At 40.5% G+C, this 22,499-nt stretch overlaps 1 protein-coding gene across 1 annotated transcript; it reads right to left on the bottom strand.

The window, feature by feature from the left end:
- Window positions 1–745: 745 nt before the first annotated feature.
- On the bottom strand, window positions 746–22,352 carry hibch (3-hydroxyisobutyryl-CoA hydrolase). Its single transcript, XM_038719555.1, has 14 exons — window positions 22,249–22,352; window positions 22,111–22,153; window positions 21,343–21,474; window positions 20,667–20,751; window positions 20,208–20,288; window positions 20,033–20,085; window positions 12,057–12,142; window positions 5,584–5,743; window positions 4,656–4,742; window positions 4,469–4,527; window positions 3,426–3,507; window positions 2,284–2,403; window positions 1,978–2,011; window positions 746–1,757 (listed from the first exon to the last, which is right to left on the bottom strand). Exons 1-14 carry the CDS (start codon window positions 22,251–22,253, stop codon window positions 1,642–1,644), a joined length of 1,143 nt encoding a protein of 380 aa, XP_038575483.1. The 5' UTR covers window positions 22,254–22,352; the 3' UTR covers window positions 746–1,641.
- Between the last annotated feature and the right edge of the window lie 147 nt (window positions 22,353–22,499).

The following is a 22,499-nucleotide window of genomic DNA, read 5'->3' as shown; positions in this document are numbered from 1 at the left end:
AACCTCTTGGGTTATGATATAGTTTGGTTGAAGTACACACACACACGCACGCTTTTTAACACATTAGTGATACATACAGACTCAACAGTGTGTATTTAAAATACCTGTAAAACAAGACAGGTGGACACTGAACACACAGCAGGTAAAAAGTTCAGCTACCCACAGAACAAACAAAAGATAAAGAAATAGGGGAAGAAATGACTGCTGGCCAGCGTCTGTTTGAGGAGCAAATGGTAGCCATAAAGCATGAAGGTTTATCTGTGACGCAGAGAGAAACACTCAGACCGTGTTCTTAGTGTTTATGGCAGTTTATTATCTACAGTATGTGGAGGTCATCCTGTCTGCCTGGTGAGCAGCTGTGAAGTCAGTGCTGGTGGTGCTTGATGAATGTGACATACAGATTAAGAGGTAAAGGTGTCCATACTGCACATAGCGTGGGATTCAAAACCCTGATTTATAATGTTTTTAGTCATTTGTAAGTCAGTACTATCAGACCCAATAACTTAGTCATTCATTTGTCTGACTAATCTATTATTATTAAAATATGCAAGACTTGCAGTTTGTAAACCACCATGCAATTAAAACAAATGTGTTGACTTTCTAGAGTTCAAATTGAGCAGCAGATTGTGATTCCATGCTGCTGATAACAAAAGGTACTTTAGACTTGACTTGTCAATGTTTTACAAGAACACTCGATAAGCAGGCCATAAAAGATCCTCCTTCATTTACCAAGAACACAAGAACATTTTGTTACATTACCAACTCTTTATTGCCCTCTGTTCCAGCATCGATGCCTAATCTGGCTGTCTGGCTCATAAATAATGCAGCTGTTGGAAACTAATGTTTAGGGAGGTGATCTGACTCCTACTGAAAAACAGTGACATGTCCATCAGAAGTTAATTATGAAAACACACTATATCACACACATTTCAAACTGCTCAATGTAACAATCATGTAAATGCATTCAGAGTAAAAGATTTATGTACTTCTATATCTGCCGTTTGTCTTGGGGAGTGTTTGGATCTGTCAGAGAATTCCTTTTTTAATCCACATTACATCTAAAACAATACAAATACTGGTAAGCATACTGGGGAAAAAAGACAAAAACTACAGAAATAGAGATAATACATTATCTCAATTACAACAAGTGACCACACTGTAGAAATACAGACGATACTGATCCAAGCCACAGGAAATGTAATGAAGCACTCAGTGGTGAGATCATTTTCTCCTCCCATGTCCTCATGTTCATGCTGCTGTGCGGCAGAGTCCTTGAACTTGCAGCAGAAGAGAGTTATCACTTATGCAAACAAAGATTCCACTTCCACTGCAGAGCACCTCAACTCTAAACATTCTGAATGCGGGACATCTGTCAGCTACCTCTCCTGCTGCTATTTTCAACTTCTGACCATGAACATGAATCTGACCAGTCTGGATTTTTCCTGTAAAATATCACCACTGTATTTAATAGTAGGGAGTCAGACTAATAAGTATACAACCTATCCATGTATTGTCATAGAATAATAGACTTTCTCCTATCCTCTCACATGACTAACCGTAGAGGCATGTGGGGACTGGAGGCTTGGCGAAGGCTTGGTGGTGCGTGTTTGAAGGTGGGAAGCAGCTGTTGGCTGACAGACATCAGAAGGTCAGGTCTTTCTCTCCCAGCGAGGAGAAGCACTGGTCTACAGTCTGATCAGACACCTCCTCCAGTGTTGACGGGTTCCACTTGGGATTCTGGTCCTTGTCAACCAGCACTGGAAACATGCAGAAAATCACCACAAAGATGGGAAATCAGATGATTTAGGACAAACTGTATTGATTCTTAAATAACTTTTAAATCAATATTACTTTCTTTTTCATTGTACTTTAGTTCTGTATTAGCTTTCTGTGCAATCCATATAAATTATGCCACATGAATGAAATTCACATCCACCCTATTCCACTTTTGTTGTCCACAATACTGCAGGGACTTACCGGCTCTTACACCCTCATAAAAGTCGCAGCCCCTCTGCAAAACAACAGAAACAATCTCATGAGATGACATCCTTTAAAAGGTTTTACTCCAACAGATCAAATCCTAACAAACTAAAACAGCTGTGGTAGATTATTAAAGGTAAGTAATACTGACTTACAGCTTTAAAGAATCATTTACTAATCCCTCTCTTCCTTTCCAATTATGATTACTACAAAAGTGAGAAGTATAAAAAATGAAGCTGATGGATGTTAATAATTTCCCTGCAGGCTGACACACCAGCTAGTGAGCCTGTAGCTTTTTTTTACCATGCAGGCCTGGCTCAGCCGATACTCCATCACCAACACGTCCTGCAGGCTCAGAGATGCACCCGCCTGCAGCTGCTTATAGGTGATTTTCAGGGACGTGGGAGACATCCTGGACAGCGTCTGCAAGAGGAGACACAGGGAACCTTTCTGTGTTGGAGACTCTAACAGAAAGACGGGGATGATGCCTAATTTGCTTTTAGAATGAATTATCAAACAAAATTGTGGACAAAAACAAGCAAAGCGACGTGTAACTGAGGAGAAAGGCGGCTAAGGATGTTCCATGTAAATGCAGGGCAGTGAGTCAGAGGTGTAGTGGTAACTGAGGAAGTGGGTTTATAATAAATATTTGATTCCTGAGCTGACCGTCATCGGCCCCAATTCACATTTTCATGGGTTGAAATGTTTGTTAAACTGAATGAACGCAGCCAGGCAATATTTGTTAAACCTTAAAACAGTTCTTTAATAGAACTATATTTCAAATGTTACTAATCCAATAATAAACAGGTAATGATCAGTCAGTGGAGGCTCACATTAACAGCTGGCTAGTGGTACACTATTAGTAATCCTGGAGTGATCAGGAGAGGAACAATGAACAGAGGGGTGGGGTCTAAACTTGGGCATGTGCACTGTTTCAGAAGGTTATGCGCCTTGCATCCCACGTTTGATCTCATTGGACTATGGGGGTAGAAATGACGTGAAACACTCAGAGAAGAGTCACATGCTTGAATAGTCCATTTTCTAATCATTAGGAACATTTGTGGAATGAAGCCCCTGTGGTGGGCTAAGAGCTCCACAATCTCACGGGAGGGATTGTGGCACAGCCTACAAGGAAGACTAAGACTAACCCCATTAAGTGCTTAAACTGAGGTAAATTGCTAATTACCAACATATACTGCTAAAGCAAATAATACCCTGGCTCTACTCCAGCACTGTCAGTGGGATTTATCTGATGGTGGAGTAACAGGGCTGAATGGACAGTACTTTGAAATAGTTTGTATAACCACAATATGCAGTAGGTGTAAATGCATTCAGGACAGTTGATGTACAGAAATCTAGGGACACGTGTGCAGTTTCTACCAACTGCTTGGAGAATAAATGAATGATGTCAGTGATTCGGATAAAGCCGCAGGTCAAGATCATACCTCCGCTTGTTTGTTAGCGAACTCTGAGCCATCTGCCTTCAGGTTCTGCATGATGCCCTCCACGCTGCTGGAGCTGAACAGCCTGAAGGGAAGGACAGACCAACATGCAGCTCACTCTCATTCAAACTCAAATCAGAAGAATTCTTCTTTCAGTGTCTGCTTTGATGCTGTTACAGTTTGAGGCCAAAGGACCAGGCTGGCAATATTCTCCATTTTTCTTACATCAACAAAACCCGTGAAGGAAGCAAAACCAACAATGAACTGATTCTACTACCAAGTATTTTCTGTGGCCACAGCTAAAAATAGTCCCTAACAAATACGATATTTACTGTACTCCTGTTTGAGTAACATCTACTAAATCTACAGTGCGCAGCTGTTTTAGGAGAGTACTGATCAGCTTTTAAAGATGCACATCGTCAGTAGGGATGAATGGTATCTGAGTGGACTCCAACAACAGGGCAGGGAAGTCAGGGTGATGAGAGACGGACTAACACATGGTTGGTTTTAGTCTCTCTAATGTCATCTCTGACATGATTTCAGGCTGTGTGGAGACAGCCTTTCACAGCAGACATTCTGCAATGGCAAAGCAGTACAGCAACAATGACTTTGTTACAGTGTTCCTGTACGATGCAGTCACCAGTAATGTTACTACTTACACCCGTGCATGACAAGTCAAAATGTCCTCCATGAAAAGGGACTGTTGTTTTTTTGTATTTCATTGTGTTTCTTCCCAGATATTTTCCAACAATTACAAAAAAGGTCCATTCCCTGTGAACTGCAGTCTTTGTGACTCCTCAGTCCAGCCTTGGCGTGGGGAGGGTGTACACACGGCTTCTTTTCACTTACCATCCATTAGCTTTGCTCAGAGGATGTTTGCCTACATACACACAACACAAATTCTCCTCCCAACTGTGCTTGCACCCCACCCAACCAGTGGGAGCTAATGCAGCAGCAGGTTTTTATCCTTTAAGTGACTAGCTGCTTACTAGTTTGAACCATTCAGATTCTGTTTATATTTGGGAACACAGACATTCAAGGCATACCTGTCAATATCCAACATGTGCTTGTCCAAGACAAAAACCTTCTCAGAATCCAGTCTACTCTGTGGAGAGAGGGCACAATGGTCAACACAGTCTCTCATGGGGTCACATGAAAACAGATGTCTGAGGGCCAACTCGTTGCCTTTTTAAACTGTTTTGGATATTTTATGTTTGTGTTAAGGATTCTAACCTGGTTCTGGTAGGAATCTAGCACTCTGGAGATGTCTTCAGCAGAGGGAGACTTCAAGTCCACCAGCTCCTTCTCCAGGTCTGGGATCTATTGAAGTAGATGACTTGACATGAAAACTAACAATTTATTTCAGGAATGCTTGTAAATTTGCTTATTTGTCTGCAATTGACTGTTGATTCTACAAGTCACTAGGCTACATTCAGTCTTTTATCATTTTAAAAACACATCACAAGGAGGCAGATCTTTCAAATACATTGTTGAAGAATGGGCTACTCTGGAAGCAGGATGCTGGATCAAGCAGCCTTTGGTACAGCGCGAGGGAACTTTTTTTGAGTTTTATTCAATGAGAAGATATCACATGAATAAATTGCTGTGCAGTAGCCATCCTGGAAGTCACAGACGTGGGAATGTTCCTACTAGAATGTCAATGTGCAACGTGTTCACCAGAGATAATTTGATCTTTAAGAGACGGACAACTAAAATGTATTAATCAGACTTGTCCTTGCTTTATTAAGGTGGGATCTTTTTCCAGCCTTCCAGCTGCAGAAATTGTACAAATAAACTAAATCCACCCCACTGCGCGTCTGTGCTGAAAATCAAGGTTAGAGTCTTAAACAAACTCTGCCGCCCACTGCTCTGACCGCACACCAAAAGCAAGACAAACACAACCTGCCTCCGGATCAGCCAGTGTATATTGGCACCTTAAAGAGAGTGTGACTCAGCATCCGGCTTTCCAGAGGAGCTTGTGTCCTGCACTCCTCCCTGCAGCACCACCATCACTCTCACAGTGCATGAGCTGGTAACAACATTATCCTTTATTAACTTAGAATGCTTTTATTGGCCAATCTGAATAAAACAATTGCATTTAGTCAAGTACAACTTTTTGTGAGGGCATGGTGAGTTTACCAACTAACTTTAGTCAACGTACCTTCTTAGACTCTACAAAGTGAGTGGCAACTCCAGCTCTCTGCACGTCACGTCCTTTGAGACGGAAGCCCGTCAAGGCCAGAAACAGTCCCAACTTCCCCCGGAGCCTCGGCAGAAAATGGCCACCTCCCACGTCAGGGAAAAGCCCTACCAAAATAAAACTGAAGACTAGGCATAGTTCTTGTACACTCTCAAAGCACATGCACTTCATGGAGCAACATGACCCTCTACTACTTCTCACCCTGTCAAAATGCCCATGAATAAAAACGTCATTTTTGAAGCTGACACTGAATTTACAGCTGATAAATCAACTTACTCTGGTGGTCAAACTTTTTTAAATGTACAGATATATCACTGGCATTTGGATCTGCCACAGCTTCTCTAAAATAAAGAGTGAATTTATTATTAACCACCCCACAGATAACTAGTGACTAAGCATGTAAATAATAATTAACATTTAAATGCTCAATGTGTTGTTGATTAAGTACACTTGGGCCAGCACCACACTAGCATCGATTTACATTAACCAACTAGGAATGGAACTATTATTTTCATTATTGATTAATGTGTGAGATATTTTCAATGAATCCTTTGCGCACACACACAACATCACAAACCCTTTAGCCCATCAATGTTATTTGAAAAAAAAAATATATATATATAAAAGAGAGAGGGATTAGTAAATGATTCTTTAAAGCTGTAAACGATTTATCGAGTTATTCGAATATTTCGATTACTAAAAGCTTCGACATAAATTCTATGCATCAATGTTTCGTTAATCCATTTTACTTTGTAGCACACTGTTTCGCACAGACATTTATTACTGTCGCACATCGCGCTTACGCTGTGAAGTGGAAAAAAAAAAAAAAGTGTAAAAAAGTACGAGATTATTTCAAGCTAAAAGAAAACAACAACTCTGTAAAGCACCCGGTCTAGCATCAAGTCCACGTAGTGGATCCCAAACAAGGTTACAGCAACTTCAGCATTTAACGTAAATCATGATTGATTATTGAGTTGAAGGCTAGCCAAAGTAAGCCGCAATCCTCAGCTGTAAATGTATAAACGTGTGTTTGTTCTCCGTGTGGTTGGACCGTGAGTTTGGGTTGCAACGTCACAGTTATGAGTTACACAGCTGATCCTGGTAGCTGGGCGGGCGCCAAGCAAAAGTAGCTACTTTCTTATACGATTACTCGATGAATCGATGAAATAATCTGTAGAATACTCGATTACTAAAATCAGCGTTAGCTACAGCCCTAATTCAAAGTAAATAGGACTCATTCCCTGTGGACCACAAATGTCTATACAGAATTGAGTACTGGACCGACCAAGTGACATTGCCTCCCTGGAGCCACTCCACTAGTGTGGCTAAAAATACCAAGCATTCCATTGCGCTCCACATTGCCCCAGCGTCCTGAAATATCCAGCTCACCCAGAGATGATTTACGTACAGTATGATTAGGTACAACCATTAACAAAACAAACGAGTGCTGCCACACTACAAACACCAAAACATGCGGCTTATGAGCATTTATGATTATGAAAGATTTTAATCCTTTAATCTGTACAGAATGTATTCTGTATTTTCAATAATGTTTCAATTTGATGTCAATGTTTGTGACAGGAAATGAGATTCCATTGGTCACAGTTGGTTTTCTGACAGCCTTTGAACTGGGGGTGGGGTGTGGGGGGGATTAGATGAGTTGACCTGATTCACGGCTGAAAATGTAATATCATAAATGTGGCAGATTATGGCTGTTGTTCAGAATGCTAGCAGGGCGGGGCTGAATCTGTTAATCCCACCACAGAAGGGGTTAACCTCAATGCTTGAGAGTAGGTTAGGGAATGAGTGTGTGTGAGTAACAAAGAGGAATGAGTGTGAAAGACGTGTGTGTAGGTATGAAGGTATGAAGTAAGTAGTCATTCTAACTTTAAAAGCACAGTTTAAGCCTTGAAGGAATCCTGCACTACAAGAATCTTTAGTACTAGAGTTATCCTGAGGGAGTAACTATATTATATTAAAATGTAATGACTACAGAACACAGCATGGTATTATTCTGTACTTTTCTGTACTCATATAGATACAAACAAAAAAACCTCCAACAATGTGTTAATCAAAACTTTCTGACGTCCCTACAGTCTGTGGCTCTCACTGGTTCCTACCGAAGATAGACATTTTAAAAAATTTAAAGATTTACATACATAACTTCATTAAAAACCAGAATGTCACTGTAGCTTTTAGCCAACATCACTCCAACAGGAGTAAACTGGGCATTTGTTAAGAACTATTTTCAGCTGCGCATTAACACACATTTGCCGCTCTACTGCGTATTTCCAGCAGCAGGACCGTATATGCGAGACAAAAGTCAGTGTGTGTGTTCAAGGTAATGGAGGAACATGTCACTCAGTGCAGCAGTGTGGCTCATTGATGTGTTTCTGTTGGAAAACAATGGAGCTCTATGGCACAGAGGAAAAGGAGCTATGAGGCTGTGATAGTCATTGTTGGTCTTTTCATGATATTTGTTAACAATAAGGAAAGAAATTGAATATTGAATTCTCCTTCAAGGCTAAACTTTTGATATATATCTAACAAAAGTATTTATGCTTAAGTGGTGAGTCTCAACAATGGTGCCACACATTTGCGCCCCTCCTTATAGGCTCACCCTCTTGGTTTTGGCCCCGTCTTTGAAGAGTGATTGCTAAATTCTAAAGTATTGTTGTTGGTGGTGAAGAAGGGGGGCATTAATAAATCATAAGGGAAACCCTGATCACATGAATCAGCCCCTTTCCATTTCACTCCATCCATCCAAATGGAGATGATTTGTGAGATGCAGGAAAACATGTCAATAGCAGTAAATAACATGACATGATAATTTGGAAAACCCTGCAAACAAATCTGTTCCAGCAGTCAACATATCAAGTTAGCTTAGATTATATTTTATCCTAGTTTTAACCAACCATGTCTTATTTAGCCTCTTGATCGACTGTGTGTATTTCATTAATTTACTATTTTCCAATAAGTGCCCCCCCTTCAGGCTCATTTGCATAGGTGTTAACATTATATACACTTTAACCTCACAACATGTCTGTAACTGTCTTTCTTTGAAGGGTGGCTTTTGCAAAGGCAGCTGATATAACCCTCTTTGTAAAGAGGAAAGGGGTTTGTAAATAAATGCAGCTGTCCAAAAAAAGTTTGAGCAGTAAATGTTACTGAAGTCTTTGTCACTCCTCAGTCCAGCCTTGGTGTGGGGAGGGTGTGACACACGGCTTCTTTTCACTTGCCATCCATTAGCTTTGCTCAGAGGAGATTTGCCTACATACACACAACAGTTCTACTCCCAACTGTGCTTGCACACCACCCAACCAGAGGGAGCAGCTAATGCAGCCGCAAGTTGAAAACCCTCATCCGGCTTCCCACCCCAAACTAAAGGAGTACTACAGTTATTTGTACTCCTGATAATGTTCTAGTCTGAGGATACCCCACAGTGGGAACAGCTTCCATATTGAGCTCTGTTCACACTTCTGCAACATCTATTATGCCAATGTGGAGGACGTTGTTGTGATGACTTACTCAGAGTAATTAGCCTGCATGCTTCAAACATGTACAGAATGCACGCTCTGCAATCAGGCCCATGACAGCCTGTTTTATCCACCTTGTTACTCATTAACAATTAAGTTGACACTGAGCAGAAAAACTACATTAGGACATAGGTCAACAAGTGAAACTGGCTTCGTAAGAGAACCAGGGAACCAGGGAGAGAGGCACTTGCAACTTGTATAATTTTGGCATACTTCAGTGGGAAAAGCCACAATGTGACTGCAGTTGCAGTAAACCCACATACAGTGAGAGAGGCTCTTGAGAGCATTCCACCCCAGGATCAAGGCTAAAATAAGCATGTAAGGTCTCCAAGCAGCTGCGATCTCTGTGAAAATGCTGTTGCTCTAGTGGAAAATGGTCCATTGTGAGGTCCAAGTTTCTGACTGCAGTGCGGGCGTTTTGAGAATGGTGGTGCAGAGGCCTGGAAGCCAAGTGCCTTTATTAAAAACAATAGTGACAACGTGTGAACACAGCTGCTCCAAAGGGGATTAGCAAAGACTTCCTGCCTATTTGCCAAAGTGACTGGGGAGTTTTAAAGACAGCAAGATTTATGAGCATTAATAATGAGACTACACAGAATTAATTACTTTACCGGCTTCCTGGACGACACAAGGGTAGTGTAGGTGCGTGGATTAGTGGAAAACAAGCACTGAGCTACAAGAAGATACACCCTAACAGACACACCTACTGTACAGTATATCAATCCCCTCAGAAAGCAAATCAGCAGCCTGTGCAAATGCATTGCAATCTCATTTCCTCCTCTTCTTCATTGTGGCCTCGCCTTTGAGAAAATCCCACACAGCCATCAGACCGCATCAACAGGAATCCTCAGCTTTTTATTTCTGCTACTCATTTCCTCTTCACGGACAACATAATCTTCACCCACAACACCACACAGAATAAAAAGCATCAGATTGATTACAGAGTCCGAGTCTAGAATGCTCCGGAATAAGCTTGGGGTATGTGTGAAGCTGTAGGGGAAAAAAAAAAACAATCAACCAAGCAACAACATACTCAAAGCATTTCCGACCCAAATATGACACAATTTGGCCAGAAGGTCTGTCGAGCCTTTAAACGGATCATCAAAGATGCCCGAGGACCAACTCAATGTCCATTAACCATTTTTATGACTTGAATACACAATATGAGGAAAGACCGAGAACATGAGCTGTCCGGTCAGTTCACAGGCTCTTTCTAGCCACAAACCCGGTGATTAACGCTTTGGTATGTTGGTTTTCTGCAAATAATTCATGTACAATTATAGAACTGTGATAAGCCATCTAGAGTTAAGTGACAACAAGCTAGTTTATGCAATAAGATCAACTGTAACTCGCCAATTGTTAGAGATTTGTTACTAATCTCCTCAGCGCTTCAGGAGAAGGCCATCTGTCTCCAGGAGGCAGGCAGCTAAAGAGCAAACTATAACTTAGTGCTCTGGCTATGGCCACTGACACTAAGATACGTTCTTGATGGTTTCTATATACAGTAAGCCATTTGGTTACTGATAACCAAATACACAACTTGGCTTTAATCCCAAATTTAAGAAAACATTTGTGTACATAAATTAAGTATAGTATTACTACAGTATACTATAAGACTTGTACAGTGTCCCATAGTAAGTTTGTAGTGTACTATAGTATTTTTCACCAGCTATGGTACTGCTATAGTTTTTCTGTAGTGCTATTTTATTAACTATAGTAGCCGTGTAATATTTCAATAGTAATACTATGTATCTAGATCTTTGTAGTATTCATATTTTATTTTAATCTTTAATTGTATTACTATAGAATATTATACACCGTTTCTGTTGTTGTTTTTGAACACACTATAGAATATTCCTATAATAATGTTATAGTAAATGAATAATGTTTCTATAGCGCATCCAAATAAACCATAGAAAACACTATAGTAATATTATATAAACAATATAGTAAAATAAATACTACAGGAAACATACATACTGTACTATAATTATAACTTCACTATAAGATCACCATAGCCAACTCTATAGTATTATTGTAAGTTTCTATAGTGCGTTCCAAAAATTAAATAGAAATGAAAATAGAATCACTATTATTATTATTATATATATTAATAATTATTATCAGTATATTTTTTGTGGTAATTCTATAGTAATTCTTAATAACCTAGTGTTTTTAGTAGAGGCAGTCAGCCACAGCTGTGAGGGCTGAGAGGTTAGTCTATGTAATGATGTCATTCTAAATGGTGAGCGATATTCATGTTTCTTGTATTAATTTGAATGGACAGGATACCTTGTGTCTATTAACAACCATTTCAGATCATTTTACACTACAGCAGACAGCAACCTTTAACACCAACATCCTGTATGTCACAGAAGCCACAGCAACTACACAGGCAACACCAGGGACTAACGTATGAGAAGTGAAGGAGAGGTAGAGGGAGACACAATGCCTGGACGAGAGATCTGCTTTCTGTGTGGTCAGTGACCTTGACCACACAGAGCTGGCTTAGAGCGCTCGTTGGCTGCTCCTAATTGGGATAGGTTAAATGTAGAGTAGGTTTTGCATAATGTTGTACTGTGTAAAATTGTATGCTTATTTTTTTATTTTTATTGTAAGACAATAAAGTTGATTTGTTTTAATCTGTGCAGCCGGGCTTTGTTTTTATTTGAACAGATTATGTGATCTAATGAGGGCATGCCTGTACACTCTTGTTTTCCACACCAGTCATTTTTCCTTTGCAGACAGACCACGTGTATATGAACTGTATCTAACTAGGTCTGCAACTGAAATCCCTGCTCCTACATAATTAATGGTCTAGATACCCACTCACACTGGTGTTGGCCAACCAGTGCCCCACCCCTCCCTCGGGGAAGACAGGAACCAGGGCAGCTGGACAGTCTTACCATGGCAGTCTCTGGCATGGCAAACAGAGTCTTCTCAGTGGCCACTCGAAACCGTCCGTGAACTGACAAACCTACACCCTGCGGGTGGAGAAGAGCAAAGGTTACCAAAATAACTGATTATAGAGAACATGACTGCAGTTGATTCGAGAATACACAGAGGGGAGAAACAGGGCATGGAAGAAAGCATTAATAATCGTCACTGAAGTTTGAGAGCAAAAATACGGACTGAAAAAACACAAAGTAAACCAGACCGACCCTGCATAAGAGTGTGTGCGTGTGTGTGATTTAAGTGTGTTGCTCCCAGCCAGAGCGAGGTGAAGGCTAATGAGCAGCGTCGGCCAGAGGACGGTAAAGTTCATCAGCCTCCAGCACAGTTAGGACTATGTGTCTCGGATTATCAGGTTACCATGGAAACAACATCCCCATGCATACGTCCTTGACTTATACGCATAAAACACAGTAGATACACACAGATGTGCATTGTACTGCCCGACAGGTGAATGAGCAAGTAGTTCAGCTATGATGAAATGCATCATTTAAACTTTAGACATCTTTTTAGGGGTGGAAACGCCTCCCTAATGACAGTTTCTGACACTTGTAGAGATCATAGATTACTCTAACTCCAGGACAACAAGCTAACCTCACAAGACTGTGTCACACATAAGAATGGTAAACACTATTTCTTAATGACAATCACCCAAAACGAATAATTCATTCATTTATTTATGCAACTGCCTTTTATCCAGCAGGAGACACGCAGACAGAGGTCTCTTTTTCATGTTCTATTTGCCTGCTGATGAGACAGTAGCAAAAATCAGGATGAATCATTCAATCAATGTGGGTGTCATCAAAATAAAAACACAATAGAACAAGTCACAAAGCAAGAGGCTCACAAGATGGATACTGTAATCAGCTAAATTGTGTTTCTGGAGGGATGTGCTTCAACAGTACAAAGAAATCCCATCACTTCAGTGACCTTTACTATTCTGGAAGATGTCTTATTAATTAAGTAATGATTCACCCACAGGGGGAATTACTTAATAAGAAATGTTGTGATACCTAGGAGCAGGGTCATTTATTGGTCAGCTCAGAGAAAAATCCAATATGTCACTGACTGGTGGCGATTTATGACTGTGGAAGGTCGTCAGGTGAATCCCCTGAGGGTTCATCCACATGAACTGCATGATACTAGTGATTCATTTCTTTTAATGAATTCCCATAATTGATTTGTGTTGCGTAAATCTCGTACCAGCTGAATATCATTTACACCAACAAACATTTCTCTATTCTAGTTAGTTCAATTTTGTGCAGCCAGCGACACATCTGTTTGGTGTCTGGTTGAGTCTGTCAGGCTTTATACTGAGATGACGTCACGTACATTTAGCTTTTCTGGGTTTTGGAAAAACTATACAAATATTGAATCTTCATGATTAAAAATGGTTCTTTAAATGGGTCGTGTGATGTTTTGGAGAATACCTGTAGTCTTACTGGCGTTCTTGCCAAGAGTTAGATAAGAGGATCAATCCCACTCTAATGTCTCTTTGTTATATGTGAATCTACTGACAACAGCTCATTAGCTTAGCATTAAGACTAGAAATGGGGAAACAGCTTGCCTGGCTGCGTCCAAAAGAGAAGTTATTTAAAAAAAAAGAACATCTTTATTTTTATAACAGTGTCACCTACAACCAGCAATCAGCTTTCAACTAACTTATTGAACTACGTCGTGGGAGCACTTCCAAAACCCAAAAATATATAAAATAATAAATGAAATGGCAGGTTAGTGCCACACCCTTGAATTATTAAACCAGGTCAACTGTGGGTAGCAAGTGCCACTCTCCAGCATGAACTGGAAACACTTGTGGACAGTGGAGGCGTCTTATGGTCTTATCTTGCCGTGCTCAACAGTAAAGGCTGGAAAGCAACAACTGAAAGCTAGAAGCCACAGCACCTGGTGGTCTTATCACCCATTCGCTGGTATTTATTAACAACCTATAAACCTGTAGAAATAAAGGGTATCACATTCACCTGGGGCAGTAAAAAAATCCTTATTGCCCCTTATGAGCCAAGATGACTTTATTAGTGCAGCAGCAACATCATTGAGAGTCATCAGTAGGGCAGATGAAAGTAGCACACAGGAAACTGGCAACAGAACAACAGAAAGATAAACAATTGTGTGATGAATGCAGAAATGTCAGTATTTTTGGTATGTAGTAATAGGGCTGCACGCAAAGATTAATTTCATTTTTGTTTCATCAGGCAATTGTTAGTTTCTTAGTCTATGAAAATAGTAAATTATGCCCATCAGAATCTCAGAGCCCAAGATGAAATAGCTTGTTTTGTTTCCGACCATGAGTCCAAAACCCCAAAAAACATTCAATAAATAATGAGCAAATCCTCACATTTGAGAAGCTGAAAGCAGCAAATTGATTAGTTACAGACTTCAAACCCACTGTCACAACGGCTTATTGAAATGTGGACTACTATAAATAACGAGCTGCAGATCAATAAAACCATCAATTATCTGAAATATAGTACACCTTACAGATATACAAGGGATGCCACCTACTGAGTGCTAAATCACTGCCAAACAACAAGAAGTGATTACAGTGGACAACTTGTCTTCAGCTGGCTCTTAGCAAACAGCAAGAACAGAGTCAGAGGGTTTACCTTATGGCTGGGTGACAAACGACACACAGAGGATTAAAAATATCTGATCACTGGAGACTAAACAGACCCATGCCAAGGGTAGCTGCTCTTTGGAAGAGCCAGATCACAATATAAACAATAAAAGAAGCAGACGGTGACTTCTGTCAGCATAGGACATGAATAATAAGATGACTGTGTTTTGGAAACATGTCAGCACTGGCTCGGGGCACAGACTGACAGGGTTCATTTTGTCAGGTTGGCTTTGTAGAATAGAAATAGGAAATCAAACGGAGATTCACTTTCAACCCCACAATACAGTATATGATAAAAAAAATAATGTTTTAAATGTGTATTTCATTAGTTTTATGCCAAACTAAGTGTATGTTTAATTTCAATTTCATACTGCATTTTTTCAAACCACTGTTTGTTTCATGGCGTAGTTCAATAATACTGGCCATTTTAGGGTTCCTAACGTTTAGGCTAATGTTTGGGAACACATCCACAGTTCCTCTTGTCTTCATCTATTAATGGATACTGAGTCATGTAAAATGGAGTGCACTTGAAAGATAGGATAAATGAACCTTGTACATCAATGCAGCCATTTCGTAGAAATAACACAACCTGAAAACACCTGTGGGAAAGCAGAACGGCAGCAATGAGAGACGGAAACAGCAAAAGACAGAAAGGGACAAAGAAAGGGGGAAGCATAAACAAACTTCTCGAAATAATCATCAGATGCACCCAGAGGAATGGAGGGGCCGTTTAATCTCACATTACCCTGAGTTTCACCATAAAAGTAGTGGAACATTGTGACGTGCTGGTGTGGTACCACCAAGCACCATATAAGAACAAGTCTCCAGATCCTGCTGTAAACAATCGAAATGTGTAAAAGTGTGCAGACGAGCATGTTTATATCTAAAGCTTACAAACAGAATGGGCTGCAAAATTTACAACCTGGCTAGGCCAGTTTACACTGACTGAGAATATGGAGGGCTTCACATAATCCTCATTATAGGCTGCAGCGAATGATGATTTTAGTATTCGAAGCTTCTATAGATTCTTACGATTCGACGAACGATTCATCGATGCGTCATTTAAGAAGCAGAGCTTGCCGGCGACACCCCCCTATCGGGAACAGGATCAGCTGTGCACGTTTAGAGGTGATAGATATTTATTAGTCGTTTCGGAAATTCATAGTGTGTCATACAGCATCAGACCAACAACCAGACAGCTGCTTTACAAACACAAACATCACCCGAGTGCTACAAGTTATAGTAAAGGCTCGTGCAGACTACACGACTTTCAGCGTCGGCCGTGCTGTCAAGAAAACACACGTGAAATGTGAAACGGGAAATGAGCGATCCTGCACACGAAACAGCTGTTTGTTATTATAAAGACGGAAATTATAAAGACAAAGAATCTGGGTGAAGGATGGATCAGCAGACGCAGGTAGCAGGGATAGTCTGAGCTACAGAGAGAGCTGCAGGGGAGTTAAAAGGTGCAGCTCCCCGACACCCAGTTAACGAATGACTGTGAGGTTACAGCTCACGGCCCAAAAAGGAGAACAAACAATTTTCAGCTGAGGACTGTGGCTTACTTTGGCTTCAACTCAACAATCAATCAGGATTTCAGTTTAATGCTAAAGTTGCTGTTACCTTGTCTGTTGTCTGCTGGCAGAACACCGACTGCTTTCTGATCAGATGCTGTCGTGCTGTTGCCAAGGCGACATAAGTTTCGTTTTACGGTGGACGGTCGGTAACATCACAGAGTTGTTGTTTTCTTTAGTTTGAAATAATCCCATACTTTGGACACTTTCTTTTTTGTCCCTCGCACTTTTCTCTCTCTTCTTCCACTTTGCAAACAGCGCCATCATAATCACGTTGTGTTCACAGCGAAAGCAGGATGTGCGCCAGTAATAAATGTCCCTGCGAAACACTGTGCTATAAAGTTAGATGGATTAAAGGAAGCATCGATGCAAAGAATTTTCTTAATCGATTTTATCAAATAATCGTTTCAGCCCTACCTCATTATGATATTTGGTTTACTGGATATAAACAGGTGAGGTGAAATCCACTGAGGTGACATGGGGAAGCTGCAATACTTTTACCACCTCTGCTCTCCAAGCAAAGTCAAATCTAGGTACCCTTCCCTAATAATATTGTAACACTTTTGATTTTGCAGTTCATTAGTGGCACTGCGTATCAGAGCGGAAAAGCATGTGTGGATAATGAGGAAGCCTTCCACTTTGTGTGAAGAGACACAAGTGACATAAACGTTCTAAATGCTGAAAGAGAAAGATGTGTCTGTTTGAAAATGCTGAAAAATAGTTACTTTCCACTTTTAAAACAAGCACAAACAGGTTTTGAAACCTTAATGCAGGGACCCCGCGGTCTGTTTTTGCCTCTCGGTCTTGTTCACCCTTCGTCTTCTCATTAGATGATGTGGACATTAGCAAACGAGAGCTCTGTGTCCTCCAGGCGAAAGAGACTGCAGTGACACAGCTCTAGACAAATAGCCATCAACTGGTCAGCAGGCGCTACGCCACCCCTGCTAAAAAACTGATTTAAGAACAGTGTGCTCTGAACGTGACTGTAAATGTTTGAAACCTCATGAGTGAAACCCAAACACGCTGAAAAGAAAAAGAGCGACACGGTGTCTGCTTACACACAAAACACAGCAGACACGGATTAGTAACACTTTAGCATTCACAGACCTTAATTCTAGGGATTTTAAACTTGGAGAGCAGTAAATGATGGGCTTGAGATGAGATTGGACTGATGTAAGAGAGAGGCAAACAGATAGACAGTGTGTGTGTGTTCTTTGACCTGCTAATGACATGCCTTTACTCCCTGGTGGTTTGTTATCACTAACGCAAGAATACTCACTCGTCGTGGGAGTTATGCCCTGAGCTCAGAGCAGATCTGGGAACAGGGACTCTGGTAGCTCTTGGACCTTTCCATATATAGAACTAGCCTGTTTTCAGCCACTACAAACATTAAACAGCAGAGGACGGTTTGCGTCAACATTAGTGTCATCTCTGTACCGACATGACAGATAGGAGAGTTGTACTTTGAACACTTTTCCCCCCAGAGCTATTAGCCTATAAGAAAAGAGTAGAAAAAGTACCATTCCATATGGTACAATATACATCAGACATCAGCAAGCGCTCAGCTGTCCCTTGCATCCATTACTGCACTATCACCCTACATTGCTTCTTCAGTAATGCTCTGACAAATAAATTATAGCTTCCGTCTCAGAAAGGAAAATGGTTAAGTGGGAGGGTTACTGTCATCATGGCTGTCTAAACATAAGAAAAACAAGCAAACAAGATGTCTTTTGGTTCACAGCTTCTAGGACTCTTCCCCCTGTGGATTACGTTACCTAAAACAAACAAAGGCGGAACTGTTTTGTGTTTCCTTTCATTTTTCTGTACTGGCAGTAAATAGCAGCAGATATATAGATATAGAAATATAGAAATAGCAGCAAGTAGAATTAACTGGTCAATTCTTATGAAATTTGACACATTCATACAGGTCAGCCCACGAAACTTTGACATCAACACAACAGTCCCTCTGCTGCCATCAAATGCAGGAAGACAAAATTAGCAACTAGCAGGTCAGCATATGGAACATATTTTTCTCAGGAGCTAAAAGGAGAGTCTGTGATCAGCTGATTTATTTTCATCAACAGGACTCCAAATGATTGCTCCGTGTCTGCTGCATGTGTACATAGGCAATTGTTTGCTAATATAAGGTGATGTCAATGTTGATTAACGCAGCTTTAAGGCTTCAGTTGTTGAAGTTGCCATGCCTTTGTTCTGGACTGTTTTTTGGAAAAAGCATTGTTTGTAAAAATGCAGGTAATGACTAATCAGATGAGTATAATCTATCTTTGTAACGTATTGTACCTGGATGCCAACTGGATGTAGTTATTAGGATAATTAATCATGTTTGTATAATCAATGTATTCATACTGGGCATCACTATCTCTGAAACACAGTGAGCAAGTCGGAAACAATGGCATTAATGTGGATACTGATCTGAATTTGGAAAATCATCAAAACTTAAGAGCATTCATATCTCAACTAGACTCTCAGAAACTGAATCCCTCTTTCTATTTGACTGTGTTGATGTTTTGTTTTTATTGCTGTGTTGCTATATTTTGTCTTTCACTGTGAAGCTCATTGAATTTACGTGTAATGAAATGTGGTATATAAATAAAATTGCAATTGCCATGTACAACACTAATTAGCATAATAAGCTCCTTCCATAGGTGTAGGTAAGTCAGTGTGCCTCTTTGAATTGGTCCAACTCAGTGTTCGCAGCTTACAGCCTTCAAAAACATTCACCATTTTATCCCTCAAGTTTCATCATCAGGTCCATGGCCTCACTGATAAGGGCTCTACAAAAAACCTGAACCTCCTCAGTGTGTTGTGTTCTTCTTTGTCATCTATGTCAACAGAGACAAAACCATATAAAGAGCCAACTGCTATCATTTCATTTCTTCAGCCCATCTCATGCCAAATTATTTCTGATTGCCTCTACTTGAAAGAGTCGGTGTGCAACAAAACCATGCATTAAATAACTCTTTTAGTTTTCCAATCCAATCATACCAGCCCTATATGTGTACCACATAAAGCTATAAAAAAATCCTCAGAGATTTCAGGAGTAGCAGAGTGTATAGTGCACCCTAATGGCCAGTATTTGTGTAACTGTGAGGTTCAATGTTGTGCAAAACAGTTTGTTAGGTCTTCACAGAAGTAATGACCCAGAAGATACTGGTGGCTGTGAGCGACCTCGCTGATGCCTCAGGAGTAAAATCAGTGTCAAGGTCATGATGGAAAATGAGACGGAAAAAAAGGACAGACTCATGCACATGCCAGACATCCTCTTTGACCAGGTGAGTTGAAAAGTATAAAAAAAAATTAAAGACCTTTGCAATAAGTCCTTCCTGGTAAATGAGCATTTGTGGTGTCTGAATTATGTCTCACTGTGCTTATTGTGGGGCAAACTGGTCCAAATTCAAATTCCACCCATATCTGACACCTGGAGGGGAAGAACCAGCGGCAGCAACAAAGCTTTGTCACTTTATATTTCATCCAATCAGAGGCCACCTTGCCACTGGCATCAGGTGACAGCAGCAGGTAGTTCTCTACTGACACCTACAGGCTAATTTTAATATCACACCTCATAGAGCAAGGTCCAATCCCCAGCACCAGGATCCAAAAGGGGTCTTTTCATGCATATATTCAGAAATAAACATTGTAAGATTCACTCAACCTTATAATACAAACTGAAATAAATAAAAAGGAAAAGTACTCACCCCTCCCATTGTTATTCCATCAATAAGGGCGATATATGGTTTCCTGCATGCTCCTTGAAAGATAAAATAAAATAAATCAAGACTTTAAATATACAAACGGATAAAGTAGAGGCTTGACTGTTTGGAAAGATTTAAGGGAGACTATAAGTGAATGTGGTGTAACTGTAATTCTTACCAATAGCATTGTTGAGAATGTATTCCTCACGGAAAAAGTCCTCCGCAAGAGAGTCTCCAACTTTCCCCGCTTCTGTGACCGCTGAGAGGAAAAAACAAATCGTAACAAAAAAGTAATGAAGCAACATGTTTTAACTACAGTCACACTGTTGCACATAAAAGTAAAAGCTCCCCAGACCCTAGCCCCAGTTTGTGCCACTCCCGCCTTAGCATTAATTCAGATCCCGTCCACTGAAGGATAAAAAAATAAATAAATAAAGACTGTTTTGCTTTTTGCAAGTGTTTCCTATCCGGTTAGCTGGTGGGCTGCCATCTTTGTTGTTTTTTAAAATCACACAAAGGTAAGTGTTTTAAATGACATGCTGGATTTTTCAAACATCGTCCGTGGTTATCTCTGTGACCCAGATAAGAGGTCCTAACTGGGGCTATCCAGACACCAGCGATTGAACCTACTGCTTACCTCTGATGTCTCCACCAGCACAAAAGGCTTTCCCACCTGCTCCTTTGATGATCATTATGTCAGTCTCATTGTCATTTTCCCATTTCTAGAATCACGGAAAAAACAAAAAAGCAGTAGATGTATGGAAAATCATCATCAAAAACAAATCGTATGTTAATTTCACACGTGACTAACATGAAACAGCACTTTCCAAAACACCTTAAAACAACTTAATATTGAGACCTTAAACAAAACACCATCAGTCACTTCGCACAAATTGTGTTCTATTTTAGAGTTGTCCTTGTTTGAAGTAAGGGCTCTGTTAAGATATGGCCTTCAGTTTCCTGGTAAACTAAACAAGCAAATGGCACACAATACAAAACAGCTGTCTCCTTCAAATTCAAGCACAAGAGGTACATTTTTATGTGATGAGACTGTGTACAGGTTTGGAGTAAAATAGTGTGTGAAAAGGTTTTTGTACAAGTATATCTGTAAGTGTTAACAAGTCTTGAGTAGGTTTATGTGCAAATGTATCCAACTCTAAATAGCATCAAAAGCATGACAATGTCACAGTAAGTGAAATACTGGGAGCCATTTACGATCACTAACACACTGCAGTAATAAATGACACGTCAAACACTCGAGGGCTTGACATTTGCTCCAGCTGAAGTTTGCATTAACCAAGCTTTCTACATACCTTGAGCTGAGGGTAGATCTGCCGGATCATGGTCAGGTTGAGGGCATTCAGGACTTTGGGTCTGTTTATGGTGATCACACCTGCGTTGCCCACTTTCTCCAGAAGAACCTCTGCTTCCACCTTACTCGACATCTGAGCCAAAAGAGAGACAACGGGACGTTTCTGTGAAGGTCGGCTCAGAGGTTGGCACGGTCGCTGGGTTCGATTCCTGTCTGTGGGAGGGTCTTTCTGTGTGGAGTTTACATGTTCCCTTTGTGTTTGTGTGACTGTCCTCCAGATCAGGTTTGTTTAGGTTAATGTCTCTATTCAGGAACTGACTTAAGAGCTGGCATACACACCACCGAGGGACATTCAGTGCTGCACTGAGGCCGCCCACAGCTCCTACTTAGAACATTAGATGGGTAAATGCAGAGAGCAAATTTTGCACATGTTGCACTGCGCATACTTGCGTATGTGACAATAAAAGTAAAACCATACAATTGCATTCCTATAATCTCTATTCCTTACTGGAAAACCTACAGTAGCTAGAATAAAATAATACACGGCACAGACCCAGAATAATGCACATGTATATATCTGCAACATTGTTCTTCTATTCCATATTTATATATTTCCACATTTATTTATGTTGACTGTATGTTTTGTCTACGTGTAGCACCTTATCACCACAGCAAATTCCTCCTAAGTGTAAAACACTACTTGGCAATAAAGCTCCTTCTGATTCTGATTCTGAATACAACATGTAGTAAATGAGAGGGGTTTACTCACCATGTGGCCCTGGATTCGCTGCAGTCTGCAGAGGGACCTCAGTCTGGAGGAAAGACATTAAGTAAACATTAAGTATAAAGTTAGTATTTAAAAACATTTGATTTCATAGACCTAGCAACTAGCATCGCAGGGACTTACTTCATCTTACTTACTGAATCCAGTTTGCTGACATAAATTAACAAGCTACATGATGTCAGTAACTCAGGACAGCAAACCCCAAACTATACTCTATAGGTTCGCTAAAAACACAATCACTTGCCACATACCTGTAAGCACACTTTAAAAACGGTTAAGGACATTCTTATTTTTGACATATGTCGTCCAGGCACAGCTCTCTAACTTCCTGAAAGAGGCACCGAGCTGCCCCTGATTGGTCGGCGTGGCGACGT

This window comes from Micropterus salmoides, unplaced genomic scaffold, assembly GCF_014851395.1.
Source record: "Micropterus salmoides isolate LMB-PRFRI ecotype aquatic unplaced genomic scaffold, ASM1485139v1 Ms_hic_scaffold_15, whole genome shotgun sequence".
NCBI lineage: Eukaryota > Metazoa > Chordata > Actinopteri > Centrarchiformes > Centrarchidae > Micropterus > Micropterus salmoides.
This window is presented reverse-complemented; position numbering and strand designations above follow the sequence as displayed.